Source organism: Sesamum indicum, linkage group LG6, assembly GCF_000512975.1.
Source record: "Sesamum indicum cultivar Zhongzhi No. 13 linkage group LG6, S_indicum_v1.0, whole genome shotgun sequence".
NCBI lineage: Eukaryota > Viridiplantae > Streptophyta > Magnoliopsida > Lamiales > Pedaliaceae > Sesamum > Sesamum indicum.
Window position 1 is genome coordinate 25,056,491 of NC_026150.1, and position 25,956 is coordinate 25,082,446.

Below are 25,956 nucleotides of genomic sequence, written 5' to 3' on the forward strand. Positions count from 1 at the left end.
GTGGGTCTACAAGATAAAATTCAGAGACGATGGTTATGTGGAGCGTTATAAGGCCACGTTAGTTGCCAAAGGATACACGCAGGTGGAATGAGTAGATTAGACAGAACGTTTCTCCCCTGTTGCGAAGGCTGTGACCATGCACTTGTTCTTGGCTATTGGCACTGCATTTTAATGGCCCATTCATCAAATTGACATAAATAGTGCCTTCCTTCATGGGCACTTGACGAAAAAATTTATATGCATACGCCTAAAGGATATAAGGTTGCTCCTGGACATGTCTGTCTCCTCAAATGTTCATTATATGGCTTGAAACAAGCCTCCAGCTAGTGGAATCAAGAGTTTACTCGAAATATGGCTGCTTATAGTTTCCAACAGTCTGAACATGATCACTGCTTGTTTTTCAAACGGTTGGATTATGGATTTATTGGTCTTTTGGTTTATGTTGATGATGTACTTATTATGGCGCCTTCAGTCCTTTTAATCTCCCATGTGAAGACTTACCATCATAACCTTTTCACCATCAAAGATTTGGGATGTGCTTACTATTTCCTTGGTCTGCAGATTGCTCGTTCAGACATTGAGACTGCTATCACTCAAACTAAATACACTGTGGATATTATTTCTAACTGTTGTTTGCTTCAGGCCAAGAGTGCTACAACGCCATTACCTCCATGCCTTCAAATGCATTATGATGATGATGATAGGCTTGTGGATCCTGAGCCTTATCGTCGCTTGGTAGGTTGTCTGTTGTATCTTAGCTTAACTCGACCTGACATCTCTCATTGGGTGCAACAATTGAACCAATTCATTCAACATCCCTGCATTTCCCACTGGCAGACTGCTCTACACTTGGTACGCTACTTGAAGGGCACCTCTGCCAAATGTCTGTTTTTACCTTCATCCAATTCTCTCCTAGTTCAGGCCTTCTGTGATGCCGACAGGGCTGCATGCCCTAACAGGCGATCCCTAACTGGATTTTGTATTTTCCTTTGTCCCACTCTTATCTCTTGGAAGACCAAGAAATGCGTAAAGTTTCTCGTTCTTCCGCCAAAGCCGAATATCGCAGCTTTTCTGCCACTATCTGTGAGTTAAAATGGATTTTCTTTCTTCTTCGTGATTTTGGCATCACCATTGATGGCCCTATCCCTTTCCACTGTGATAACCAAGCCTGGCACATAATGACGAACCCCGTTCTTCACGAGCGTACTAAACATTTGGATATAGAATGTCATGTTGTGCGTAATTCTTATAAGGATGATTTCCTTAATCCCGTTTTTATTTGCAGCAAAGATTAGCTTGCTGACTTGTTCACAAAATCCCTCTCTGCTGTTCTTTTCTCTGCATTAGTGTGCAAGCTGGGCCTGTTTCTAGGTTCCCCAAGTCTAACTTGGAAGGGGCGGGGGTATTGAGAATGGTGATTGGGGTCCTGGTTGATACAAGGAAGGTTGAAGCAGTAGCTGCAGCGCGAGTGCAAGTGCAAGGAAGAAGACCCGCGAATTACAGAATCACCTTTTTCTTTATTTTGTAAACACGACTGTATAAGTTGGTTGATAGGGCGTGACAAGTATGCCAGGTGTTGCTGATGTGGTCAGTTAATTAGTTAAAAATTAGTTTTGTTTCTGTTCATTGTCTTCCCCATTTTGTATTTAAAAATAAGACACTATACATTTGGAGCTTTTTATTCTTGGCAGAATATAATTCTTTAAATTATAAAGAATTTATGTGTAGATATACCAAATTGAAAAAAAAAAAGAAGAAAAGAATGGTAGATTGCATTTTTGTGGTAGAAATAATAGTGATAGGGGCATATACTAAAGATGCATGAATATATGGTGAAGAATGAATTGTTGCTCAAATCAAAGAAGCGCACTCCTTTTACCTTTAGTTATCGCATCATTGGACTTAATTATAGGTCGACGAATTCTTGTTTTCAATGTTTTTGTCCTACATCTCTTTTCTGACAATATATGTCTCACCAAAAAGTAAGGGAAAATTAAAGGTCCCTTCTCTTCTATTCCCTACCTACATCAGTACTACTGCTGCTAATTGTCTTGTCCTGTTTGATTTGCTGTTTGTCAGTCCACTCACCACTCCCCCTCCACTCCACTCCACTCCACTCAAATGCTAGTGCAAAAATAGGACTATCACAGACTACTACTTTCAACCTTCAATTTTCATCATGATGGTCTCCGTCGTCTATATATATATGCACCCCAACCCCTCTTGGATCAAGACCTCCACTGTCACTGCTTATAATTTCAACCCCTCCACAAATTTACTTAGACAACCTTACGCCCACTACCTACATACATAATTCATCATCCCCTTCTTGAAGTAGTACCTACTTAACTTGTCTAGAGACTACACCCTCCCATCCTTAATTACATACATTAGAGCAAACCACAAAGCAACTTTTAACTCATGTGGGAATATTTATATTAGGTTTCGAAAATCTTCCGGAGGTTAGTCATTTATGTCCGAGCATATCATATTAAGGGTTTTTACACGAAACCTTTTTGAAACTCTTCGTTGTAACTTTTTTAGAGACCTTTTGAAAACTTTTCATTACAACCTTCTTAGACGTCTTTATATCAATGTTGACACTCTTTATCTCATCAATTGAGATCTTGCATGTCACTATCAAGAACCATTGTAGTACATGAATTTTATTACAGATCAATGGTGCAAGTAAAAATCTTATAATTAGACCGACTCTCTATAAATGTTGGCCCTCCAACAATTAGATACAAATTTTGCTACCTAACTATTTCATTTTCTCTTAAAAACCAACTTCTAACATTTACTTGAGCATCGAAAGATTATCGCAACAAACCTCCGCAACTGGTCTTAAAGCTTTGTCTCTTTTGTAGGCTTAGCTATGTTCTTTTGGAGAATACCATTGGTTGGGTCCAAATACACTGAACTCATCATGAAAAATTATCTTAAATATACATTATTCTTTTTTCTAAATAATATATATAGAAATATGTGTGTGTTAATGATGGATGGTACGCTCCGTCTTGCTAATTTATAATTAGGAGCCATAATTCACAATCAACCTATTACCTTTCAACATTAATTTCCAAGCTACTTAATTGTCCCACGTCAATGTACATATATATCACCACCCTCAATTTTATGTTTTAAAAAATAGCAAGAGTAAATCGTAATTTCAAAATTATATGGTTTTTTTTTTTATTTACAAGAATATTTATAATTTCTTTTTCTTTAAATAATAAAGGACTATACTGTAATTTTGGGCCACATATTAATTAGATAAAAAAAAAATTATTGTGGGATTGGTGGAGTGTATATCATGTGGGAGGGAGTAGGTTTCGTCGGGGGGACAGCGTACAGCTACAGCTCCAAACACAGATTCCACATTAATTAATTGTAATGAGTCTAATGACACACCACCAAAATAAGAGGAGGAAAGAGATTCCCATCTCCATTAGCGAGCGGTTGCACTGCACTAGTTGTAGTTAATTAAACCACCAAATTTCAATCTAAATTAATTAAAAAACTTACTCCAAAAAGTTTAAATTAAAAAAGAAGTTAAATATATATATATGTGTGTGTGTGATGATGATGAATGTTTTCTTTGCCATGTTTGTCTTTTTAACTTTATGATGTGTTTATTCCTAAATCCTCGTATAGTATAAAACTTCTTTTCCTGCAATATTCCACTCAGGGCCCAAAAAATAAATAAATAAATATAAATATAAATATTAAAAAAGCAACATGTTCAAAACCATAATTGGAAAGATCGAGTAGCTGTACTGTTGGAACATTAATTAATTAATTTAGTGTTTTTAACTCATCCATCATCATACAACTAAAATAAAATAAAACAACCTTTTCCTTTTTCATTTTGGTGGAATTAAGGTACAACCCTTTTTCTAAGATTGTCTTTAATTAATTTGCAGATATATTGTTGAGAAAATTGCATACACAATTTAATTTCGTTTTGAAATTAACAATCGAATATATTAATTATTTTGAAATCGAAACATAAATATCACCGCTGGAACAAAATAATAATGACAAACAGTTAGATACGTTGTTTTACGATATATTAAAGGATAACTTACAATGAGAATTATATCGTAACAACTTTTGGTCCAATGGAAGTTGTAAAAAATAATCGAATTGCAGAATACACTGCTTGACTTGAATAAAATAGACGTCCCGTATCAGTAGTGCACTCGGTACAACAAAATTTCTCCCATAATAAGACGGTTGTAGTTCTTTCGGTTTAGCACTATACCAAAAAACACCTCGATTGAACAGTCAGAAACTTGTAATGAAACTTAAGCTCAAATCTTAAAGCATTTGATTAAGAGAAAGAAAGAGAAGAAGAAGAAGAAGAAGAAGAGAGAACTCGAGAGAGAAGTGTTCGGTGTCGTGAAGAATGAGGGAGTTGCAACCTTTTATGGGCACTCCAAATCGCAACATTAACTCCTGCCATTAAACAATCATTAATCTTCTAGTCAAAACCATTGGTAACGATCGGTAACAGCTGGTCAGTTACATTTAAGGTTTTAAATGCAATAATGAAATTGAAAATATTCTGATCAAATACTGTCCGGTTAAATTCAAATGTTTCTGCTGTAAAAAGATATATCTTGAGACATTTGCCTAAACACCCGATGCTTGGAGTTTGAAGCCGGGGCGGGGCGAGGCAAGCGGGAGGTGCGTGTCTGGGGCACCCTCATGTTCACTTTTAGTCTCTATAACATTTCAAACTCAATTTTAGATTTGAACTTAATATAAGGAGTTTATTGTCTAATAAACTTCCTATGCGGCATACAAGTGTACACTCACCCCCCACAACACCTTATATACTTATCAATTCCTTCACTATACTTGCAATATCAGCACCTTCCAGATATAGGAGACAGACTCCAGATACAAAGTATTAATCTATTTTGGTGGTGTGACGTACCTACGGCTTGTTAATACCACATTGAATCTTCTTTGTGGGATCTCCAATTAGAAGTTTGGGTTGTCATCGTAGGTACATCACTGATGGGTTTTCAGTCTCATCTCCAATCCAGATTTATGTACTTGTGACAGATCTAATTTTTTCGCCAAAGGATCAGCTACATTGTCCTTTGTCACAAAGTTAATGCCTAATACTCTGTCTCAAACTAATGCCCTTATAGATTTCAGTCTAACTTGGAATGTCATTTGGTTTTTTAGTTGTATTTACGACTTTGAACCTTTGTAATTATAGTTTGGCTATCACAATGTATAGAAATAGGGCCCATTTTCTTTCTTTTGCTTTCTGGGACCAACACTTTTGCTAGGCATCCCCACACTCGAAAGTATTTGAGGCTTGGAATCCTATCTTTCCACAATTTGAAACGAGTACTTGTATTGTGTTTCAGAGGGACTCTGTTCAAAATATGGCAAATGTATTTTAAGCCTCTCCCCATAAATACTTTGGTAACCCGAAGGTTAGTAGGAGACTATTAATAACGTTTTTAAATGCTCTATTCTTTAGTTCAACTACTCCATTAGATGAAGGGGAATATGGAGGAGTCTCTTAATGAATAATGCCAATTTTTTTACAACATTCATTGAACTTACTCGACTAATACTCTCCTCCTCTATTACATTTAAGTTGTTTAAGTTTCTTACCAGTTTGGGTTTCTGCTTTATTTTTAAACAAAATAAAGTTATGTAATGCTTCATCCTTATTTTTCATGAGAAAAATATAACAATATCTACTGCAATCATCTAGAAAGGTAATTAAATAACGTTTGTGGTCTCTGGTCAAAACTCCATTGAACACACAAATTCTATGTGAACTAAATCAAGCATTTTTGAATCTCTTTCAACTGACTGATAGGGTTTCACAACTTGTTTAGCTCTACACATACTTGATATTTTGACCCCGTTCAATATTTAGATTTAGATTTATCATCCATTTGATTGAATTAAAATTTAAATGACCTAACCTACTATGCCATAGAGTAGAAAGTTCAACATTCAATATAATAGAATCAGAAACATCAGTTTTACTATTTTCAACTCAAACTTTGAACAAGCCATCGTCTAAATAAACTTTACCAACAAAAATACCAAGTTGGTGAATTACAACTTTATTGAATTTAAAAGCTAATTCATATCCCTCACTAACTATTACAAAACCACTAATAATATTTGTTTTTACGATATGTACATGATGAACTCTTTTTAATGCCAGAATGTGCCCTAAAGAAAACTTCAAGTCTACGCTTTCTATCCCAAGTATTTCAGCTGTATTGGAGTTCCCTATGCTTACAGTCCTTCCATTGATAGCCTGATAAGACATAAAGAGAGATTTATCATCACAAATGTGCACATTTTTCTCCAGTGTCAATCAACCAATCACAAAATCTGTAAATAGTTAGGAGTTTGGGGTTGTACATACACAGACTTGATAGCTGCCTGTCCAGTTTTGACCTTTTTATTAGGACAAAGCTTGGCCCAGTCTTCAACCTGCTCACAGTTTCAGCATGATTTGTTTGCTTTTGGTTTCTTAGTTTTTGTGGTTTTGCCATTGTTGATGGCCTTTGAGTTCGAGTTTACTGTATTCACTTTCTGTTCCTCCATTATTATATTGACCCTGGGTTGATGCTCAATTGACATCTTATGGGTCTCATTTCTATGCTCTTTCAATGATGATAGTAATCATATGATCATCTAAAGACAGTCTTCCTTTATGATGTTTGAGTGTCATGCCAAAACTTTCCCAAGATTTGGAAAATTTGTCCGTTATGTACATGGCCAGAAACTTCTAAGGAAGCTTCATCTCAACATCAGTCAGAGCATGCTCAAAGTTGATAATCTCATGAGTCTATTCAGCTATAGACCTTTCCTCAACTATTTGATACCACATGAACTTGGAAACATAATACTTTCAGAGACTTTCCTCTTCAGTATTATATTTTCAGTCTATCTCACCAATAGAGACTTAGCAATATAAGAGTTGGAACAATAGGCGTCAAAAAGTGTATTTGACAGAGCTGACAAAATTGCTCCTCTGCCTATTTGATCCCTCTTTGTCCACTGCGCTATCTCAATAGTTTTGGGGTTGATATCAGTAATTTCAGGTCTAGTCACTTGAATCACCGTCAAGAGTCCTTTCATCGTTAACTAAATCTATTATTCGTTGCTGCCAGTGTTTGAAAAACTAGCCCGAAACATACCCGATAGACTGATCAAGTCAATTTTCAGTGCAATCGAAATTACAACAGAAATCGGTTTGGCCATTTTAATAACTTAGAAATTGAAAGTAATGCTCAAATAGTTAAAAAAAAAAAAAAGAAGTCGAGTGCTCAAAACAACGGTTGACAAAGTTGTTTAGACTTTCAACAAAAATTCGATTTTTCAAAACCTATATATTTTCTTCAAGATTGTTGTGAAAACTGCATAAACAATTTAATTTCTTTTGAAATTAACAATCGGTTATATTAATTAGTTTTGAAATCAAAACATAAATACCCATGTTGGAACAAAATAATAATGACAAACAATTAGATATACTAAGGATAACTTACAATGAGAATTGTATTGTAACAATTCTCGGTCCAGTCGTAAAAAATAACAGAATAGCAGAATACACTGTTTGCGTTGAGTAAAGTATACGTCCCGTGTCAGTAGTGCATAGGGTACAACGTAATTTCTTTTAGGATAAGACGATTGCAGTTCTTTCGGTTTAGGATTATACCAAAGAACACCTTGATCGAACAGTCAAAAGCTTTTTCTAAACCTTAAGCTCAAATCTTAAAGAATTTCGAGAGGCCGAGAGAGAGAGAGAGAGAGAGAGAGAAGAGAGAACTCGAGAGAGGTGTTTGGTGTGGTAAGGAATGAAGGAGTTGTAGCCTTTTATAGGCACTCCAAATCCCAGCATTGACCTTGCCATTGTCATTAACCTTCTAGTCGAAATCGCTGATAACAGTCGGTAACTTTTGGTCGATTACAGTCAAGGTTTAAAATGCAATAATGCAATTTAAAAATATTTTGATTGAATATTTTTATGTCCGGTTAAATTTAAATATTTCTACTGTAAAAAAAATATATTCTAAAGATTAAGACGTCCGCCCTAACATCAAATGCTTAGAGCCGATCAAGCTTCACTCTAGTTTCCATAACACTTCAAACTCAATTTTTAACTTGAACTTAGTATAAGGAGTTTATTGTACCAATAAACTTCCTATGTGGGATTAAAAAATATAAGTGTATTACATTCACGCCACAACACCTTATCTACTCATTAATTCCTTCACTTTTTCCATCATTCTCCTATGTGGGAAAAGTCTCTTTGTCACATTTTCTCAACTTAATTTATGGATTTTCATGTTTAATTTATTAGAATTACAACATATACATATGCCCTCTTTTTTTTCATAATTAATTAATAATCTTCATACGATATTATAATTAAATTTTACTAACACTAAAGTAACTGAAAATTATGCAACTTTATTCATATAATATGGTTGTAGTATTTTTCTAATTTTTAATTATATTTTGCCATTTGAATCATAACTGTTTTTTACATTTTGGCATTTAGTTTTTTTTTGTACTACCTTAACTTTACGAAATTTTGCACTTTGCCATTTACAACTATTTTTTTATCGAGTTTTTTGTCAATAAAACATCACATCCAGTGCACATATGATATTTAAGGATTATGTGATGTGATTTTTTCACATATGCACAAAATGAGATACTTTTTCGACAAAAAGATTAATAGAAAAACAATCATATATGATAAAATATAAATTTTATAAAATTAAAATGATAAATTAACAAAAAAAATTAAATACCAAAATATAAAAAACGAGCATAGTTGAATTCACAAAATATAATTTAATCTAATTCATATGCAGTGGTCAATCACATCGATCATACATAATTTATAATTAGAAATTTATTGATAATAATGTCAATGGAGAGTTAATTAATTTTATATAATGATGCAACCAATTACATTATTGGATGGGCTCTCATGCTTGGAAGACTTAATTAATAATATATAATGATGCAACCAATTACATTATTGGATGGGCTCTCATGCTTGGAAGACTAATCATAATTTACAAAAATAATGTATTTGCATGAGAAAAAAAGTATTAAATGGTCACACTCTTCATATTTATTTTTATAAAATAAATTTTAGGAATTAAGAAAGGTGAAGAAACGACCACCTCTATATATATATAATCTTAAATTCTTAATTATGATAATATATATAAATCGCGGAGATAATTATGTAATTTGGATTATAAATGTTAGTGGACAGATAATGCGATTATAAATTTATCATTTTTTCTAATCAAATCATGTCATGATATTATTGAATTGAAGTATTCAAAAGTACTAAAAGAGAAACCCAATCAAACAATGTCTAAACTATTATATTTTATATATGCCAGACTTCATCTGCCACTTCTAGTCAATAAACTCAAATTTTCTAAATATAATAGTAAGTTAATTGTAATTTTGGTCCATATTATAGGGGTTTCTTTCTTTTTTTTTTTTTTGCAAAAATGGTTTTACACTATTTGGAATAGTCTTTTTTGTCTTGTATTTAAATAATTTATTGCAATTTTGGTCCTGCGGTTAAGATTTTGATGGAATTACGTGTGGCAATTATTTAATTTATAATATATATAATTTATAACTATTAAAATCTCCTCCCCCCTCCCTTCCCACCCTGCATTCGCCAGTTTGGGCGATGTCGGTCTTCTAGAGTTGGGCAACCGACGTCGCCCAGAAATAAAGAAGGGCGACGAGCGTGAGGAGGGCATAGCCGTCCGTGCCTTCCTCCTTCAGCAGAGGCAGCGTTCGTCCCCGCCGTTGTCTTTTCTTTTAATATATAAATTAATTTTTAATTATTTTAATTAAAATAATTTTTTATTATTAATAAATATGTAATCTTTTAATAAGATAATTATTATATAAAATAATATTTATTTTTTATATATAAGATGTAAGAGGAAAAAATATATAAAAAAAAGATACTTTCAGAGTTAATTCGCAGTCAAAGTGCGTGTGGCTCGATTTCTGCATGGAGGAATTTTTTTTAACTTTATTTTATATCACAGGGAGTATTTGATATTTTAATTTTTATAAGAAACTTCTTGAACATTTATATTATTATAGGGGTCTCTGAATTTTTTTCTAATAAATAATGAAGGGCTAGGAGTCATGTATATAGAATATAATAAAGTAAAACTAATTGATGCTCATTAATTCTGCTACAGAATAAACCGAAAGAGGAGAATATTTCGGGAAAAGGAAAAAAGATGTTAAGTTTTTGAAGGTAGCTCATCATCATGTATTAATAAAATTAATGTAAAAAGATATAGCTATGAAGAATTATATATACAAGTTGATGATGTGAGTGTGTGTGTATATATTATATATACATAAAGAGAGAGAGAGAGAGAGAGAGAGAGAGAGAGAGAGAGATGAGAGGGCAAGAAGATTGAAGGAGAAGTAATGACATGTGGTTAAAGCATTCATATCATATGCATTATGCATCCTGATTCTGATTGCTTATTGCTGATGCGGTTTTTGTTTAATGAATTATTGGTGCAAATTGGTACGTACAAACGGTTGGGGTATAAATGAGTTGAGTTTGACCTTTTTTTATGAGCTCGAGTTTGATTTGTAGTAGGATGCCTCGAGCTCGACTCTTACATAATGAGCTCGAGCTTGGTATTTTGCTTTTTCTTTTTATTAATATTAAATTCAATCATGTGATCGAATCACCAAATTTTTACATATTTATAAGTAATGAAATAGATTGCATAATGTATATTATGTTATAAATATACCAAAATATAGTATGAAATTTTAATTTATGTTATAACTATAAACTGCTAATTAGATTAGTAGTAATATATTAGTAAAATATACCAAAAAGAATCATACTGAACAATTTAGAAATTGTAGAAAAGTATTCATTATCTGAAAAATACAACCGGAATATGTGAAAATATTTTATAGTTGAGATTAATATATGTCCACAATCTGCAATAAATTTCTATATTTATAAATGTTAGTATTACATTGATGTAACTATCATCTTACATTGTTGAACAACATAAGTTAATTGGGAATTAAAATCAGATCAAATCGTTAGATATGGTCAAACTTACAGAAAAATACATTTGATAAAGTTTTAGACTTATTGAATATACAGATGTTGAGATATCGTACTAGAAATATAAGAGTAATCATTTAAGACAGTGTATCGTTGAATCAGGCCATGAAATTTTAAATCATACCGTCTTATATGATCCAATGAACACAGTCTTATACATATTTAAATTTGGTATGAATCAGTGTCCAAATTTTAAGATATCGTAATTATTGTTTAACTCATTATACATATATATAATAAAATAATAATAAAAATAATTAAAAATCGTTCAACCATTATTATTATTATTATTATTATTATTATTTTTAGATTAATTCATAGGAATCACTAAATTTCGACATAAATTTATGAGTAATAAAATAGATTGGATAATGTATAGTATGTATCTTGATATAAATATAAAACTAAAAAATTGATAAAAACAATCATAAGTGAATTACTTGTCAATTAAAAAAGTATAACACAATACAAATGTATATTAAATATGACATAAAATTTATATGCATCATATTAAATAATAGTTTTAATTATAAAAAATATTATAATTTACTAAGTTGTTGATTAAATTTATTTTGGTATAAAGATTAAATGTATAAATAAAAGTACTATAATTTATTATTATCCAAAATAAAATATATGAAATCAATTAATAATTATAATATATGGTGAATTTTGAGTACAAAATTGATAAAGTATTATATGAAATTAAATATATAAAAAATTTAAAATAAAAATATATAAAAAAATAAAAAAAACTTGCGAGCCGGCTCGTGAGCTGATGAACAAAGAGGATTGAGCTTGAGCTTGAGCTTGTTAAGAGCTCACTAGCCGGCTCGACTCCTCTGTCACCCCCACTTTATTGTGGTCGTCTGTTGTCGGCCAAACCATTTCACCCCGAAGCTATGCATACTATTTTGAGATCGACTTTCAACCTAGAGAAAAAGGATGGATTTTAAGTTGATAGATGGAGAACGTTTTTTGCTGAAATTATCTCACATCCTTGACGATGGCTCGTGTTGTGCAGAAGAGGCACTTCACGACTGGAGTGCTCGAAAGAGCAGGAGGTCGGTCTGGTGTCGCGAGATACTTTGAGAGTATTGGGCACCGTATACACCTCAATCCTTCATGTATGTGTTGACGAGGACGTTAACAGATTGAGTGGGTGAGGGTCTCACAGGTCGGTTGTTACCTGTGGACGACGTGCGGGCGACTAGGGGATGTCGGCCAGCACGGAGCGACGATGGAGCGCAACCTTGGGCACGAGTAGAAGCTAATGTGCGGAGCAGAGTGCTTTGATGTGCGGAGCAGAGTACTTATCCTTGGAGATGCTGAAAAAGTGCACTCCTTGGCCTTTTGAGTGTTCTACTCTTGGAACAAAAGATTATTTTCTTAAGCCTATTATAAGGGGGACATGATACGGTGAGCCACAGTCGGTCCTCTCCGTGAGTCGGTCCTCTCCGTGCACGACGGCGGTACATGAGAAGACGTCTGCACTAAATGAGTATCTCTTGGGGGCATGATGGAGGTCTTCAAGAGCCGGCTCTAGGCAGCTTGTGAGAGGAGCGCTAGAGTCCCCGAAGGGCTTGAAAACCTAACGGGCAGCGTAGGGCCAAGATGGCCTACGTTGGGCGCCGAGACTGTCGAGAGGCTCCATGTGACGTGCTAGGTTGTCCCGCGGGCTACGGGATATCAGGGGCAACGCCTCTCGTGCGAATGGGTGAACGAGGCAAGCATTCAAAGACCTCGCGATCCAACTCATGGGATGCGCTATCGAGTTCTAGCCGTCCATGGGGGTCCGTTGGCTAAGGATAGGCGGTCGTGGGACGACGCCGCACTGTGGGCTTATTGTGAAGCCAAAGTTGAAAGGCAAGAAGGCATGTCGGGCATGCCATGCCGGAGAACGGCAAGATATCGGCATATCGATTGGGCTCGGACTTATGATGCTGTCCTACTTGGGCAAGGCACGGAAGGCGGCCATGACGAGGGCGAGCGCCTAGGATGTACCGAGTGAGTTTGGGCATGAGATGGGCGTTGTGGGCGCAAGTGTAGTGCCGTAATGCCGAGGCGGAGTGAGGATGCTCCTTGCCATTGAGCAATGTGCCGGCAGGTTCCAAGATTGTGTGCGAGACGCAAAGGCACGAGTGCCGAGAGCCTCAGCGAGTGAGTTTTAGTGTCGAGGACACGCGACGGACTGTCGCTATACTCTAATGTGTGCGAAGGCCGGACGAAGGTTGGGCGTCACCTTTGGGGCCGCACAGGCGAAAAATATATGAAAATTACATTCCGCTGCATTGAAGAAGAGCACGCCTGTGACACAGAGACGAGTGATTGATCATTGCCCTAGTGCCTTTGATAAAACTTTGCTTGTGCTGGCTCTGGTAGAAGCAAATGAGGACCCAAACTTGGTTGATCTCAATTTATGTGACTTTCACATCCATATCCACGACCTACTACTGGGAAAAATGACTAAGGATATTGCCTCTTACCTTGGAAATAAAATGGGTAGGTTTAAAGAGGTGGAGCTAGACGGTAAAGGTGAAGTATGGGGCTCTTCCGTTCGTATCGGGTGGCTATAGACAAAGCATTGGAAACGCGTACTGAAAATTCGCGTAGTCTTTGGTGAAGATCACTTGGTTACTTACCTATAAAAGACTTCCGAATTTCTGCTATTTATATGGGTGTTCGGCTCACCTCTCTCGGCAATGTGAATTACAGTTTCAGGACGATTTTCATGACCTGGGAGAGTATATGCCATATGGAAGTTGGCTCTGAGCCGCAACTCCTCAGTGCTACAATGGTGTCAATTTGTCTCAAGATAGGTAGCTTCCTTCAATCCCAACCACAACCATCTCCCCCTCACCGAGGGTCCTCCACATTCGGTAACTTTGGCACTTCTTCAATGGGCAATGCTCCCCTGTCTACCCCCTCAAACCTGTCACACCCTAACACATTGATTCCCTTGCTCTCTCAACGCTTATGTTCGTTGACGACTTGAACTTAGCCTCATTCCCTCCTACTGAACCCCCTTCCCCTACTCCACCACCCTCAGCTTAGACTCCATTCACTCTAGTTACCGCCACTCCCCTGCCTCCAGTTTCTGCCACCTCTATGGTACAATCCCAACTCTTTTCTCAATCTCCCTCACAAAATTCCCCTACTCCTATCGTTGTCTCTTCCCGTGGCCTTCCCTAGTCCAAGCCTCTCCTTAAAAAAGCCACCCCTTGCCCTCGAACTCGGACCTCCACACAATTAGCTAACCCAGATCCTAAACACATTCTCTCCCAAAATAGCAACTGTTTGATGAAAAATTGGGGATGAATTGGAATTGCAGGGTCCTAGCAAAATTGGCAGACTTTCCTTTCCTTTGCTGGATGTGACAAACTTTGAGGCGGAGACTATGGAGCAATCCCGTTGTTAGCCATGAGTCTCTTAATTTGGAACTGTTAGGGTTAGGGAGGGGCCTGGACAGTCCAGTATCTGGGCTCCCTCATCAGGGATAATAACCCCTCCTTGGTGTTCTTGACGGAAATCAAGTGTTCTTCTTGTCGTATTGATCAGTTGAAGCAATGGTTCGATTTACAGGGTTTTAGTATTCCTTCTAAGGGTAAAAGTGGGGGTTTGGCTTTGCTGTGGCCAAAATTATAATTATTTTCAAATCATATTGATGCAACTGTTTAGTTGGATGATAGTTCGGTCGGGTGGCGGTTTATTCGGATCTATGGGCAACTGGACACAAATTAGAGGGTTGAGACTTGGCAGCTTTTGTCCTGACTGCATGCTCAATCTCATCGGGCCTGGCTCTGTGCAAGAGATTTCAACAAAATATTAGACCAGTTTGAGAAGTTAGGTGGCCCACCTCAACCGAACTGGAAAATTAAAATTTTTTGAAGGGCATTGGATCACTGTACACTATCTAACTTGGGTTTTTCGGGTCCTTTGTTCATGTGGTGTAATCGTCATAGTAGTCAGTCTACTTTGCAGGAGCATCTTGATAGGGCTTGTGCCCATATAGAATGGTCTCAACTTTTCCCCAATGTATCTATTCAGCATGTACCTATGAATCATTCGGATCATGTTGCCTTAGTTGTTTGCCTACTTGACAGTTCCACGCCTAACACTCACGGTACTCAGCCATGGCATTTTGAGGCAACTTGGTTACAATGGGCTGAGTGTCAAAAAGCTGTTGCTGATAGTTGGGCATTGAATCTAGGATTTACGAAGGAAAAGGGGATTTCAGCACATTTGGTTGGTTGTCAGGATCAGTTTAAGCAGTGGAGTAAGCTCTTAGTACAGATAAGAACCATGTTCAGCTCCTAGAACGAAATTTGAGGCGACTGCTTTCGGAACAGGTCGCCATGGCGGTCAATGAGGACATTGCTAAAATTAGAGTAGTGTTGGAAAACATTGCCGCTCATGAGGAAACGAGATGGAAACAACGCAATAAAGTGTTATTGCTAAAAGAGGGAGATCGTAACATTGGATTTTTCCACATGAAAGCGAGCCAAAAATTTAAAACAAATTCTATCAAAAATTCAAAACTCGAAAGAAGTGTGGGTGTCTTTCAAAAAGGGAATCTAATAGTGGATCTCTTCTCATTTTGGGTCTGTCTATCATCCAACCGGCCGCAGCCCGAAACCATAGCCAAAGGAATAGAGCACTTGCACACAGTGGTGGATGCTAGTATGGGGAAGGACTTGTTGCATTCGTACATAGCTTCCGAAGTCACTAAAGCTCTTTTTCAGATGGCTCCCCTTAAATCCCTGAGACCTGATGATATGTCCCATTTTCTTCAAAAAATTCTAGAATATAGTTAATAAAGATGTCATTGCTTGCGTGTTGGATCTCCTAAACTCTCATTTTATGCTATCATTTTTGAATTCTACACATTTAGTGCTCATTCTAAATGTAAACACTCGGAATCTCTCTCACAATTTAGGCCTATTAGCTTGTGCAATATGGTTTACAAAATTGCCTTGAAAGCTATAGCGAATCCTCTTAATCTTATCTTAGAAAAAATCATCTTGTCATCTCAATCAGCCTTTGTGCCTAACAGGATCATCTCGGATAATATTCTGTTAGCTTTTGAGCTTAACCATTTCTTGAACAACAAACTCAGGGTAGACAGGGCTAGATTCAAACTTGACGTTAGCAAAGCCTATGACAAGGTTGAATGGTCCTTCCTGGAGCAGGTGATGTATAGGTTAGGTTCCCCCCTTATTCGTCTTATCATGCTTTGTGCGTCGTCTGTCTCATATTCCTTTATGCTTGGTGGTAAACATTTTGACTCTCTTACACCGGAGAGGGGCCTTTATCAGGGGGACCTTCTCTCACCTTACTTATTCCTGTTGTGTACAGAATCTTTTAGTTCCCTTTTATAGAATGCTGAACGGGAGGGTCTAATTCGAAGCCTCCTTGTGTGTCAGGCTGCTCTTTCTATAACGCATATTCCCTTTACCGACAATAAACAAATTTTCTGTCAGGCTTCTCCTCAAACTTCCCTAACTATCAAAGAGGTGTTGGAAACCTACAAGGATGCTTCAGGTCAGGAAATCAATTTCTCGAAATCCTATGCCTCTTTCAGTAGAAACTCGGATGAGGAGTTGTGTCAGTTTCTTGTGTCTGATCTCACCATCCAGAGGGAGAACAAGATGGAGCTCTACTTAGGTCTCCCGTCAAGAGTAGCTCGCTCCAAAAGGCACCAATTCTCTACAATTCAGGATCATATTTAGCGTATTATCACAGGTTGATATGGAAAGTTCCTCTCTCAAGCGGGCAAGGAGGTGCTCATCAAATTGATCATTCAGGCAGTTCCGACATATGCTATGGGATGTTTCAAGCTCCCCCTCACTTTGTTATAGGAAATCCAGGATATGATCTCTAGTTTTTGGTGGAATAATCGGGGTGTGAATAAAACTCATTGGGTCTCGTGGAATCGTCTGTGTGACATCAAACTGGAGGGTAGATTGGGATTTTGACAGCATCATAATTTCACCTAACAATGTTAGCGAAACAATCATGACAACTCATGCTCCATCCGAAGAGTTTTCTCAGTCAGGAGTTAAAAGCGCGTCACTTCCCCACAGTCGATGTTTTCTCCGCCTCCTTAAGGGGCCAGCCTTCCTTCACTTGCGCAATATAATGGCAACCCACGATCTTTTCCGAGTGGGATGTCGTTGGCGGGTGGGTTCGGGCTCATCTATTCGACCATGGGCTGAACCTTGGCTCCCATGTGGAGGGTGGTTCTATTGTCCCCCTTGCCATTATCTCTATTGTACATGCAGATTGTTCTTCGTATAGTGGGTGATTAGTGGAAAGGGCAGTTTTTGATAATATTTTTTTATAATTATTATTATTATTATGTAAATATATAAAAAGAAAAGGGATAAATAAGTATTTGGTTACAAATTGAATGATTTGATCTAGTAGAGAGTAGAGAGGGGTGGTGGCGGTGGGGTGTATTCCTGTTTGTACGCTACACTTTGACATTCACAAAACAAGGCCTCTGCACCTACATGCTGCTGCTACTACTACACCTATGCCAACCAATCCAAAACTACCAATGAACATATTGAGAGACAAAATTAATGCAATCTACCCCTATGTTAAATGGTCAAACGTCCGTACATGTGAAATTCTTGTAATATAGAGGAGATTTTTGAACAACTGGGGCATCTCACTACTGTATTGCAATTGTAAGTTTAGTAATTCATCCCCAACTTAATTAACTTCAACCTCATAAACTCTTTCATCAATATACTAATGAGTTGAACATGTACCAACCTATTCATTTCTGGCTAACTCTGTTTTATAACTTAACATCTCATCATAATTCATTGGAGTCCAAAAGAAAAATAAAAGTATATATTAGTAATCCTAACAAAAATACAAAATTAGTGTTTTAATTTTGAAAGGGAAAGGGGGGGGGGGTAGATATATAGGTCGACGATTTGACTTTAGAAATGGAGAATATGATTGGGTAAAGTATTGGTCCTATGAAAGGGGTTGGTTTACAAAATAATAAAAATTAAAGGGGGGGGCAGACAAAAGTGGTGAGATGCGAGTTGGGGTTGGAGTTGAGAGCAAGTAATAATGCAAAAAAGTTGAATAAAATACAGCACCACTACTACTCCTCCTCCTCCATCTCCATTGACTTTTTCTTTTTCTTTTTCAGTTATATAATGTATTTTTTTATTTAAATAAAAACAAAACTCTAATTGAATGTCACTTTGTGTCTCGTTATAATGTTGGCATCTCAACACAAACAATACAAACTGCTGATTGCACACCCCAACCACTACTCTCTCTATCTCTTCAACTTCTCTCTTTTCTTCTTCTATCTCATCACTCTATCATCTTCCTGCTCATGATTTCTAAGCTTGCAGCTTCTCATCATCTGATATAGCATACCATCCGTCCTGCTGGATCCCTCACCCATATTCTTCCTTCCTTAATCACACCTTTATAAAAGCCTTCTAACTATGTAATTTCAGCTTCCTCCTTCATTCATATCTTTTTCATTTTTCCTTCTCAAAAAACAAAAAAAAAAAAGGAAAGACAGTAGCAATGAGCTCTCTGTAATTAATTTGCATAGGAAGTTGTTGTTAGATCGATCGATCGATCTGGGTACAATTCAGAATAATCTAGTGTAGCAACAACTTTAAAAAAACCTGCACAGCATGTAATTCTACCTCTCTCCTTATTTTTTATCCATCCCTTCTTAATTCCTTCCTTATAAGAAAAAAAAACAAAAAAAAACAAAAAGGAATCATCAGTAAGGTAGAATGGGAGATTATGAAGTAGGGATGGGGAGTGGGACGGTGTCGGCACCAGCAACGCCGGGGACGCCAACTCCTCTAATGCCGTCGGGGCTGCGGGTGGACTCATTGTCTTACGATCGGAAGTCAATGCCTCGGTGCAAGTGCCTCCCAGTTGACGCGCCCACTTGGGGTGCTCCTCACACCTGCCTCACCGACTTCTCTGCCCCTGATATCTCTCTGACTCGCAAGGTACAATCTTTAACATTACTTTCACTCTTTCACCTCCACTCCCACTCCCACCTTATTTATTACAACTACAAATTCATATGTGAAAGAAAACGATGAAGCAATTATTAGGTAGATGATTGATGTGCAAGTACTGTTGAACCACCCCCACCCCAATTCAATTATATTCATTAAACTGTAGATATTGATGTGATGGAGTATTAATGCAAGGGTAAGTCAGTCAGTACTGTGTGTGTGAGTTTGACTCTGTATGTATTGTGTGCAGCTTGGAGCAGAGTTTGTGGGTACATTCATCCTGATATTCGGGGCAACTGCTGCCCCAATAGTGAACCAAAAGTACAACGGAGCCGAAACGCTCATTGGTAACGCAGCATGTGCGGGTCTGGCCGTCATGATTGTCATCCTCTCCACCGGCCACATCTCTGGAGCCCACCTCAACCCCTCCCTCACCATTGCATTTGCCGCTCTCCGCCACTTCCCTTGGGCTCACGTTCCCGCCTACATTGCTGCTCAGGTATCTGCCTCCATTTGCGCATCATTTGCTCTTAAAGGCGTATTCCATCCTTTCATGTCCGGCGGAGTCACTGTTCCCTCCGTCACCACCGGCCAAGCATTCGCTCTTGAGTTCCTCATTACTTTTAATCTCCTCTTTGTCGTTACTGCCGTCGCCACTGATACCCGCGCCGTGAGTTGAACAATTAATTATTCATTAAAATTCAGCTGTTTAACTTGAAATTGAATTTTAATATTATCATGTATAGATGATGATGATATGCTTCATGCAGGTTGGAGAATTAGCAGGAATAGCTGTCGGAGCTACTGTTATGCTTAATATTCTGGTGGCTGGGTGCTGACTCTAAACTTAAATATTAATTTATCCTTCATTCACCCATTGATCCTACTTTTTTCTTATTAAGTGATTGTTGTAATTGGGAGCAGGCCATCCAGCGGTGGCTCCATGAATCCAGTGCGAACACTAGGGCCAGCAGTTGCAGCTGGGAATTACAAGTCGATATGGATATATCTGGTGGCACCGACGCTTGGAGCTGTTGCTGGGGCAGCTATCTACACCTTGGTCAAGCTCCGATCTGAAGACGAAGAAGAGCCCCGCCAGGTTAGGAGCTTCCGCCGCTAGCACTCTCACTGCTGCTGCTATTGATATTCATGAATGTGTGCTACTCTGTGAAGAAGTTTGAAAGTTGAGTTTGGTGCTGGAATAAAGGCCAGGGGCGAATTTACAGCAGCCCGCCCTTGATGGTTGTTTAATTTGAATAAATAGTGCTTGGACTTGTGATGGTTTCCACCAAACGCTACTAGTGTGATCAAATTTGTGTGCAACACAAAAACAATGCACTCTGCCCTTGTTGATTGTGACTTATATGTTGGTTGTTTCTGTGTGGTAACTACCACTGGTGAACGGTGTGCCTTATTGTTCATGCATAAGTAAGTTATTTTCTATTGTTTGATAACTAGACCATTATTCCAAGGAATATCTACCAACTCTATATTGAGATAATGTGCCAAGAACCTTAGCTATTACTCTGGAAACTAATTTTCTGTTTAGCCGGGGAAGCCCCTCCATGTCTGTTGTGCTGTTTCAGAGTCGTCTACTAGTTATCTGTCCTCCATGTCTGTTGTACTGTTTCGGAGTAGTCTACTTGTTATCTGTTGGGAAAATAAAGAGAAAAAACAAACCATCTACCAGAAACATATCAATCAGCTTCCAACAATTTCATAATTAACTTAACCACCAACTTCTTGTCCATTATATACACCAAACATAAGAAGCTATATTCCCATTTTCTGCTAGAAAAATTAATAAGTTGAATGAAGATCATAGGAAAGAGTCCTGTAAAACATCAGATTAATGATGCATGGTTGATGGTTGTATATAAATGATTCTAGCTTCTGAGATCAGATAATTGACTTGCAGAGGGACAATGGATAGATCAGTTTAATTATCTTTTTAGCGCTGCGCGAGCCAGTTACAAATAGAACCTCCTTATTAATGATGTCAAGAGAGTGAAGCTCACACCAGTAATTAGTGCCCATCATCTGTCATGAATGTTAACAAGCCCGCCACTGATTGACACTTGACTTGAGTTCGTTAGGGAGAGCATCACTCCAGGTACACAAATCTGGCAACGATCCAGTCAGAGCAAGATAGTTCTCGCATGCACTTTGAGGCATCTTTTTCCAGTTCACCTGATATTTCGAATCGTGAGCTCAGACCAACCAAAAATCAAGTAACAGTCAAACCTAACAGAGCAAAAAATGTATTGATTTGATGTTCGTCTCCAAGTACGATCCAATTTACATCTATAAGTTAAATAGTATTCATGCCTCCTTTCTTCAAGAGTTGTGGAATCCACTCAAATGATGAGCAATAAAGATAAACTGGAGTATATATACAAAGTGGAACAGAGCAAAGGAAGTTTGATCAAAGAATCCAGCCTATGTGAATCCATTAGATTGTGTTCAATATGGCTAATTACTGCACAGTGTACATTTTCGTTATTTTCTTTATATGGTCCTCGAGTTTTCCCGGCTACAGGTTATAAAATTTCTACAAGATCAGGAATGAAGGGAGACTGCATTCCTTTAAATTGTGTTAGATATGGCTAATTTATTGTACTTTGTATATTGTAGTTATTTTCTTTATATGGTCCTTGAGTTTTCAGGGCTACAGGTTATGAAATTTCTGCAAGATCAGGCATGAACAGGCCGTATTTCATTCTCGGGACTTATTTACATAGAGTTTGTTATTCTCATGCTCTATAAGCATACCAGAAACTCTTATATTTATGCCCACCCAATAGCCTTAACATTAGCAGATGTTAAAAGTATAACTTGAATATAAGAAATACCCTACCTGTCCAGGAAATGCTTCACATAGGGCCCTAATGGTAGCATTTAGCTTCCAAGTGCCATCTATTGATGAACCATCATGTTGAGATACCGCATTGTTAGCAGTCAATCTATCTTCACCAGCACCGCAATTCACCATAAAGCGGCCATTAGGCATCAATCTATCATAGAGTTCCAGCCAAGTAGCAGCCTGGTTGAGATCAGAAAAGCACAACCATTGCAGGTAAATTGAAAAATGCTAGCAAGGACACATACAATATCAATGAGACAAACTTTTTGCAGTTTGTATAATTAGATATTACCATGTCCGAAACCAGACTTTTGAAGATTATCAGAAAACTGAAAAAAATAAAATAAAAAAAAAGTAGCAGCTCTCTGACAAATTACGCTCAAGAACTTCTATTTCCTGATTCTTCTTCACATATTTTCTTAATTCCTTTATTAGTGGAATGAAGGTATTTCTAGTGAATAAACCAAATAAAACCATGCATGATATGTTGGACTGCACGTTGATAATCTATGTAAGTAATCCTCCAAAAGGGGACAAACTTAAAGACCAAAAGTGCTCAGATGTATAAGCATCCATAGATTAACATAAAATCTTAGGTCAGTGTTCTTTCTACAGTTCTTTTGATTATTTAACCAAAGAACTGCATGACTTTGTTTATTTTGGTCCAAGGCCAACCATCTTGATTATCTTTCTCTTTGATAATGACTTTCATGCAATGTGGAAAAGCAGATCACCCAAGTATTGGGGACTAAAACACTTCTCGTACACAATAATGTTTGCATTTTGGTATAATAAGTATATGAATCATATTCATCCCTTTTACTATCTAGAACTAACAGTATGATGAGGTTTTCAATTTTCCAATAACAACAGATATCTAATCCTTGTACGATAGATCTGTTATTACAAATTCCAGCACCACATACAATTGCTAGAGACTAGTAGAGTTGGAAACCTTCAGAATAAAAAACAAAGGAAGAAAATTATTAAAATCAGTTCATGGATCAAGAGAACGAGCTGTAGAGAGGAACTGTATCACATTTCCGAACTAAAGGTATCAGATCATGATAGTTTTTAAGCGCCATGGATACACAATGTAATACACACTAAGCCCAGTGAATGATTAGTACCTGTTCTAACTGTGGCAAAGCCTTTCCCTCTGCAAACAAATCAACTATGATTCCTGCAGTTTGTTTGAACAGAAATAAGTTAGCAGTTATATAATCAGGAAAGCATACTCTTCAGCATTTATGTTGTACCATCATTTGCACATTGCAAGTATAGATAGGAACTTATCATTTCAAGAAAAATGCAAGGAGATATATGCCACTGAAGACAAATGCTGATGCATTTAAACCTCAATCGTGACGATATAATAAAAATCAAAAACTGTCAGCGAAAGATAAGGATCCATAATGTTTCTAACCAAAAAATATAGATAACACCTTAACCACACTTCTACTGGAAGAATAAGATTATACTACTCTTCTGCAATGCCCATAAGTTTTACCAGCGTATCCACCAGAAATAGCCGCATCTGGAGAAAATGCATCACCAATGTGAATATTAAGTACTCCACCATCCGCAGTGTGCTTCTCGAGGTCACACAGGCCTAGGTAGTCCCTTGATTTATCTATTAACTGGCATCAAATAGAAGTGTCACTAGAACTAATTATGAAAAGATTTTCCGAGAGCACTAACCTAGAATAAATGAATAAAGCTTCTTTTTAGTGTATGTTCCTAGCTACTTAAAATGCAATTAGGTCTATCGGCTATCAATGGTAAACATAAGCATCCACAGAAATGTTCATACATTTCTGGTTTCCATTTAGAAGAAAGTGAACAAGTGATGAAATGAAAATGTAGCAGCAAACAATAGAATCTCAAAGTAGGAAGAATTATTAGGATTATTACAATTTCATCTATCTCCCAGCCTTCCAGCTGCAACGAAGGCCATAAATCAAGCATCAGGTGTGCAGATGTTCCTCCACCCTGCAAACTTTTGCCAAGTTATCTAATATACCAATTCGGGAAGAAACTTTCAAATGAGCTATTCCCTAATGCAGCAACTAGAGAAGCAAAAATAATTCAAGTATTAGAGCAAAAACAGTTCTATTACCAAGCCAAAGATTGCAATGGGACCCTGTGGAAGCAAAGGTGGCAATGTAGCAAACTCATCCTGCAAAAGTGAAGTGGATTACAAGCAGACCTCATAAGCTTAGGTGAAAACTTATTTTCTTATAGTAATAAATGAATTATGACATGATGGAAAATTATGGTTCTAGCCTTTTCGTGGAACGATCGAGACTTTCTTCTCTTTGGTTTTATAGGGTGGTTGAAAGAAAGACTCAACAGCCATTTAATACAGAAAATGCATTGAAGAGATAAGCCGGTCATTTCATGATGCAGTTTATACCAAAATTGTTGCCATCTTCACCACAACAAAAGAGAAGACCCCCAGCAAAAATGTATGTGGTTGATCATTAATTAGATAACAAGAAGACAACAGAATTGCAAATTCTGGTAAAAGAAACATGATCAACGAAGTCCACGTCATTTAACTACTAAAATTTAAACTACTGTCTTTCCATCAGCTTTAAACATTTAGACACAAAAAATAAAATAAAATAAAATTAAGCAATATAACAGAAGGGACATACCCAGTATGAACCAGTCCACTTAGTTCCTTTGTTAAGCATGCTGTGAACATTATCTGCATCAGCAAAAGAATGAGAAGTTAGGGTGGAGAACAGGCGCAACAGAAAATTGAGAAGAGAGCGAGGAATAATACGAGTGGAGTCGAGAAGCAGAAGCCTTGACTTGGGAGTGTCCAGGATTATAATGTGGTTGTAAGCGGTCTTGATGGCTGTGAGGACTTGAAAATCATCTTCATCTTCAACTTCTTTCTCTGGTTTCTGGGCTGCTCCGGACTGTAATACAGCTTTCACCTGTTTGCCTTTCTTGCGAGCAGCAGCAGCAGCACTAGTAGTAGAACTAGAACCGTAGCATCTTGAAGTTGGTGATTTGGCAGCGGTTGTTGGCAGTAAAAAGGAATAGGAGGAATAGCAAAGAGTAGGAGGAGGAGAAGGAGGCAGTCGCAATTGCAATGAGCAGCCCATCATCGTGCTCATACTGCTACGAATGAAGCCTATATTACATTTTGTGATGATTCTTGAATTAAATAAGCAGTAAAACGATTTCTAACATTATTAAGAGCTGAAATCCGTGAAAGCACCCGAACATCCAAGTAATGAAGGGAGGGAAAAGCATTATTATTGTACATCTTCTCAAAGAAATAAATACTGATTACAACAGATACAGATACTCAGAGAATGCAGAGTCGATGACTGGTAATTAAGAGAGGGTTCAAACCTGAGGCTGTCAAACCTTGAACGCCTTATCTCTAACCAGTAACCACGGCTTTCTTCAGACGTCCCATGTCCCTTAATTTATGTATATCTTTTTGCAGCAGACACTACTTGTTCAACTACACCTCTTTGTTATATGATGTCGATTATCCACCTCTTTCTTTTTTCTTTTGATATGGAAATTATCCACCTCTGTCTTGTACAACCATCCATGGAACTATATTCGAAAACTCTGCTCAAACTGTTCTTTGTGATCATTACCCAGTAAATGCGAGCAATTGAAGCAATATTGTTTATTTTAGCGATCGTCTTATCATATATACTTAAAAGGAAAAAAAAGGAATCATGGGATAATAACAATGTTCAAAAAATTTTATTCAATTATACTTTTGTGATATAAAAAAAATTCAAAAAATCTCCTGAGGTCAGAAATTGTGGTACACGTGCATTGATTGAGATTATGGATTCGAAAAATGCATTTTGTTTTTACAATTTTGCCCTTATCTAATATTATATATTATATAATATAAAATATATATATGT

The 25,956-nt window shown here is 37.1% G+C and overlaps 2 protein-coding genes across 4 annotated transcripts; one reads left to right on the top strand and one right to left on the bottom strand.

Moving 5' to 3' along the window:
• LOC105165797 (probable aquaporin NIP5-1) lies at positions 18,416 to 20,657 on the top strand. Its single transcript, XM_011084931.2, has 4 exons — positions 18,416 to 19,170; positions 19,433 to 19,852; positions 19,953 to 20,014; positions 20,107 to 20,657. Exons 1-4 carry the CDS (start codon positions 18,946 to 18,948, stop codon positions 20,300 to 20,302), a joined length of 903 nt encoding a protein of 300 aa, XP_011083233.1. The 5' UTR covers positions 18,416 to 18,945; the 3' UTR covers positions 20,303 to 20,657.
• On the bottom strand, positions 20,867 to 25,686 carry LOC105165798 (probable polyamine aminopropyl transferase). 3 transcript variants are annotated; one of them, XM_011084932.2, is made up of 9 exons: positions 25,418 to 25,686; positions 24,837 to 25,177; positions 24,706 to 24,758; positions 24,165 to 24,224; positions 23,960 to 24,037; positions 23,556 to 23,685; positions 23,176 to 23,228; positions 22,040 to 22,225; positions 20,867 to 21,372 (listed from the first exon to the last, which is right to left on the bottom strand). In XM_011084932.2, exons 2-9 carry the CDS (start codon positions 25,174 to 25,176, stop codon positions 21,235 to 21,237), a joined length of 1,038 nt encoding a protein of 345 aa, XP_011083234.1. In that variant the 5' UTR covers position 25,177; positions 25,418 to 25,686; the 3' UTR covers positions 20,867 to 21,234. The 3 variants fall into 3 exon arrangements, with proteins under 3 accessions (XP_011083234.1, XP_020550343.1, XP_011083235.1); XM_020694684.1 differs by having other exon boundaries at positions 24,837 to 25,180; XM_011084933.2 differs by having other exon boundaries at positions 24,837 to 25,193.

Coding starts and splice junctions, on each gene's coding strand:
- LOC105165797 (XM_011084931.2), top strand. CDS start 18,946: ATGGGAGATTATGAAGTAGGGATGGGGAGTGGGACGGTGTCGGCACCA. Junction 19,853..19,952: donor TCGCCACTGATACCCGCGCC/GTGAGTTGAACA, acceptor TGCTTCATGCAG/GTTGGAGAATTAGCAGGAAT. Junction 20,015..20,106: donor CTTAATATTCTGGTGGCTGG/GTGCTGACTCTA, acceptor AATTGGGAGCAG/GCCATCCAGCGGTGGCTCCA.
- LOC105165798 (XM_011084932.2), bottom strand. CDS start 25,176: ATGAGCACGATGATGGGCTGCTCATTGCAATTGCGACTGCCTCCTTCT. Junction 24,225..24,705: donor AGTGGACTGGTTCATACTGG/GTATGTCCCTTC, acceptor TCACTTTTGCAG/GATGAGTTTGCTACATTGCC. Junction 24,038..24,164: donor CCATTGCAATCTTTGGCTTG/GTAATAGAACTG, acceptor AAAAGTTTGCAG/GGTGGAGGAACATCTGCACA.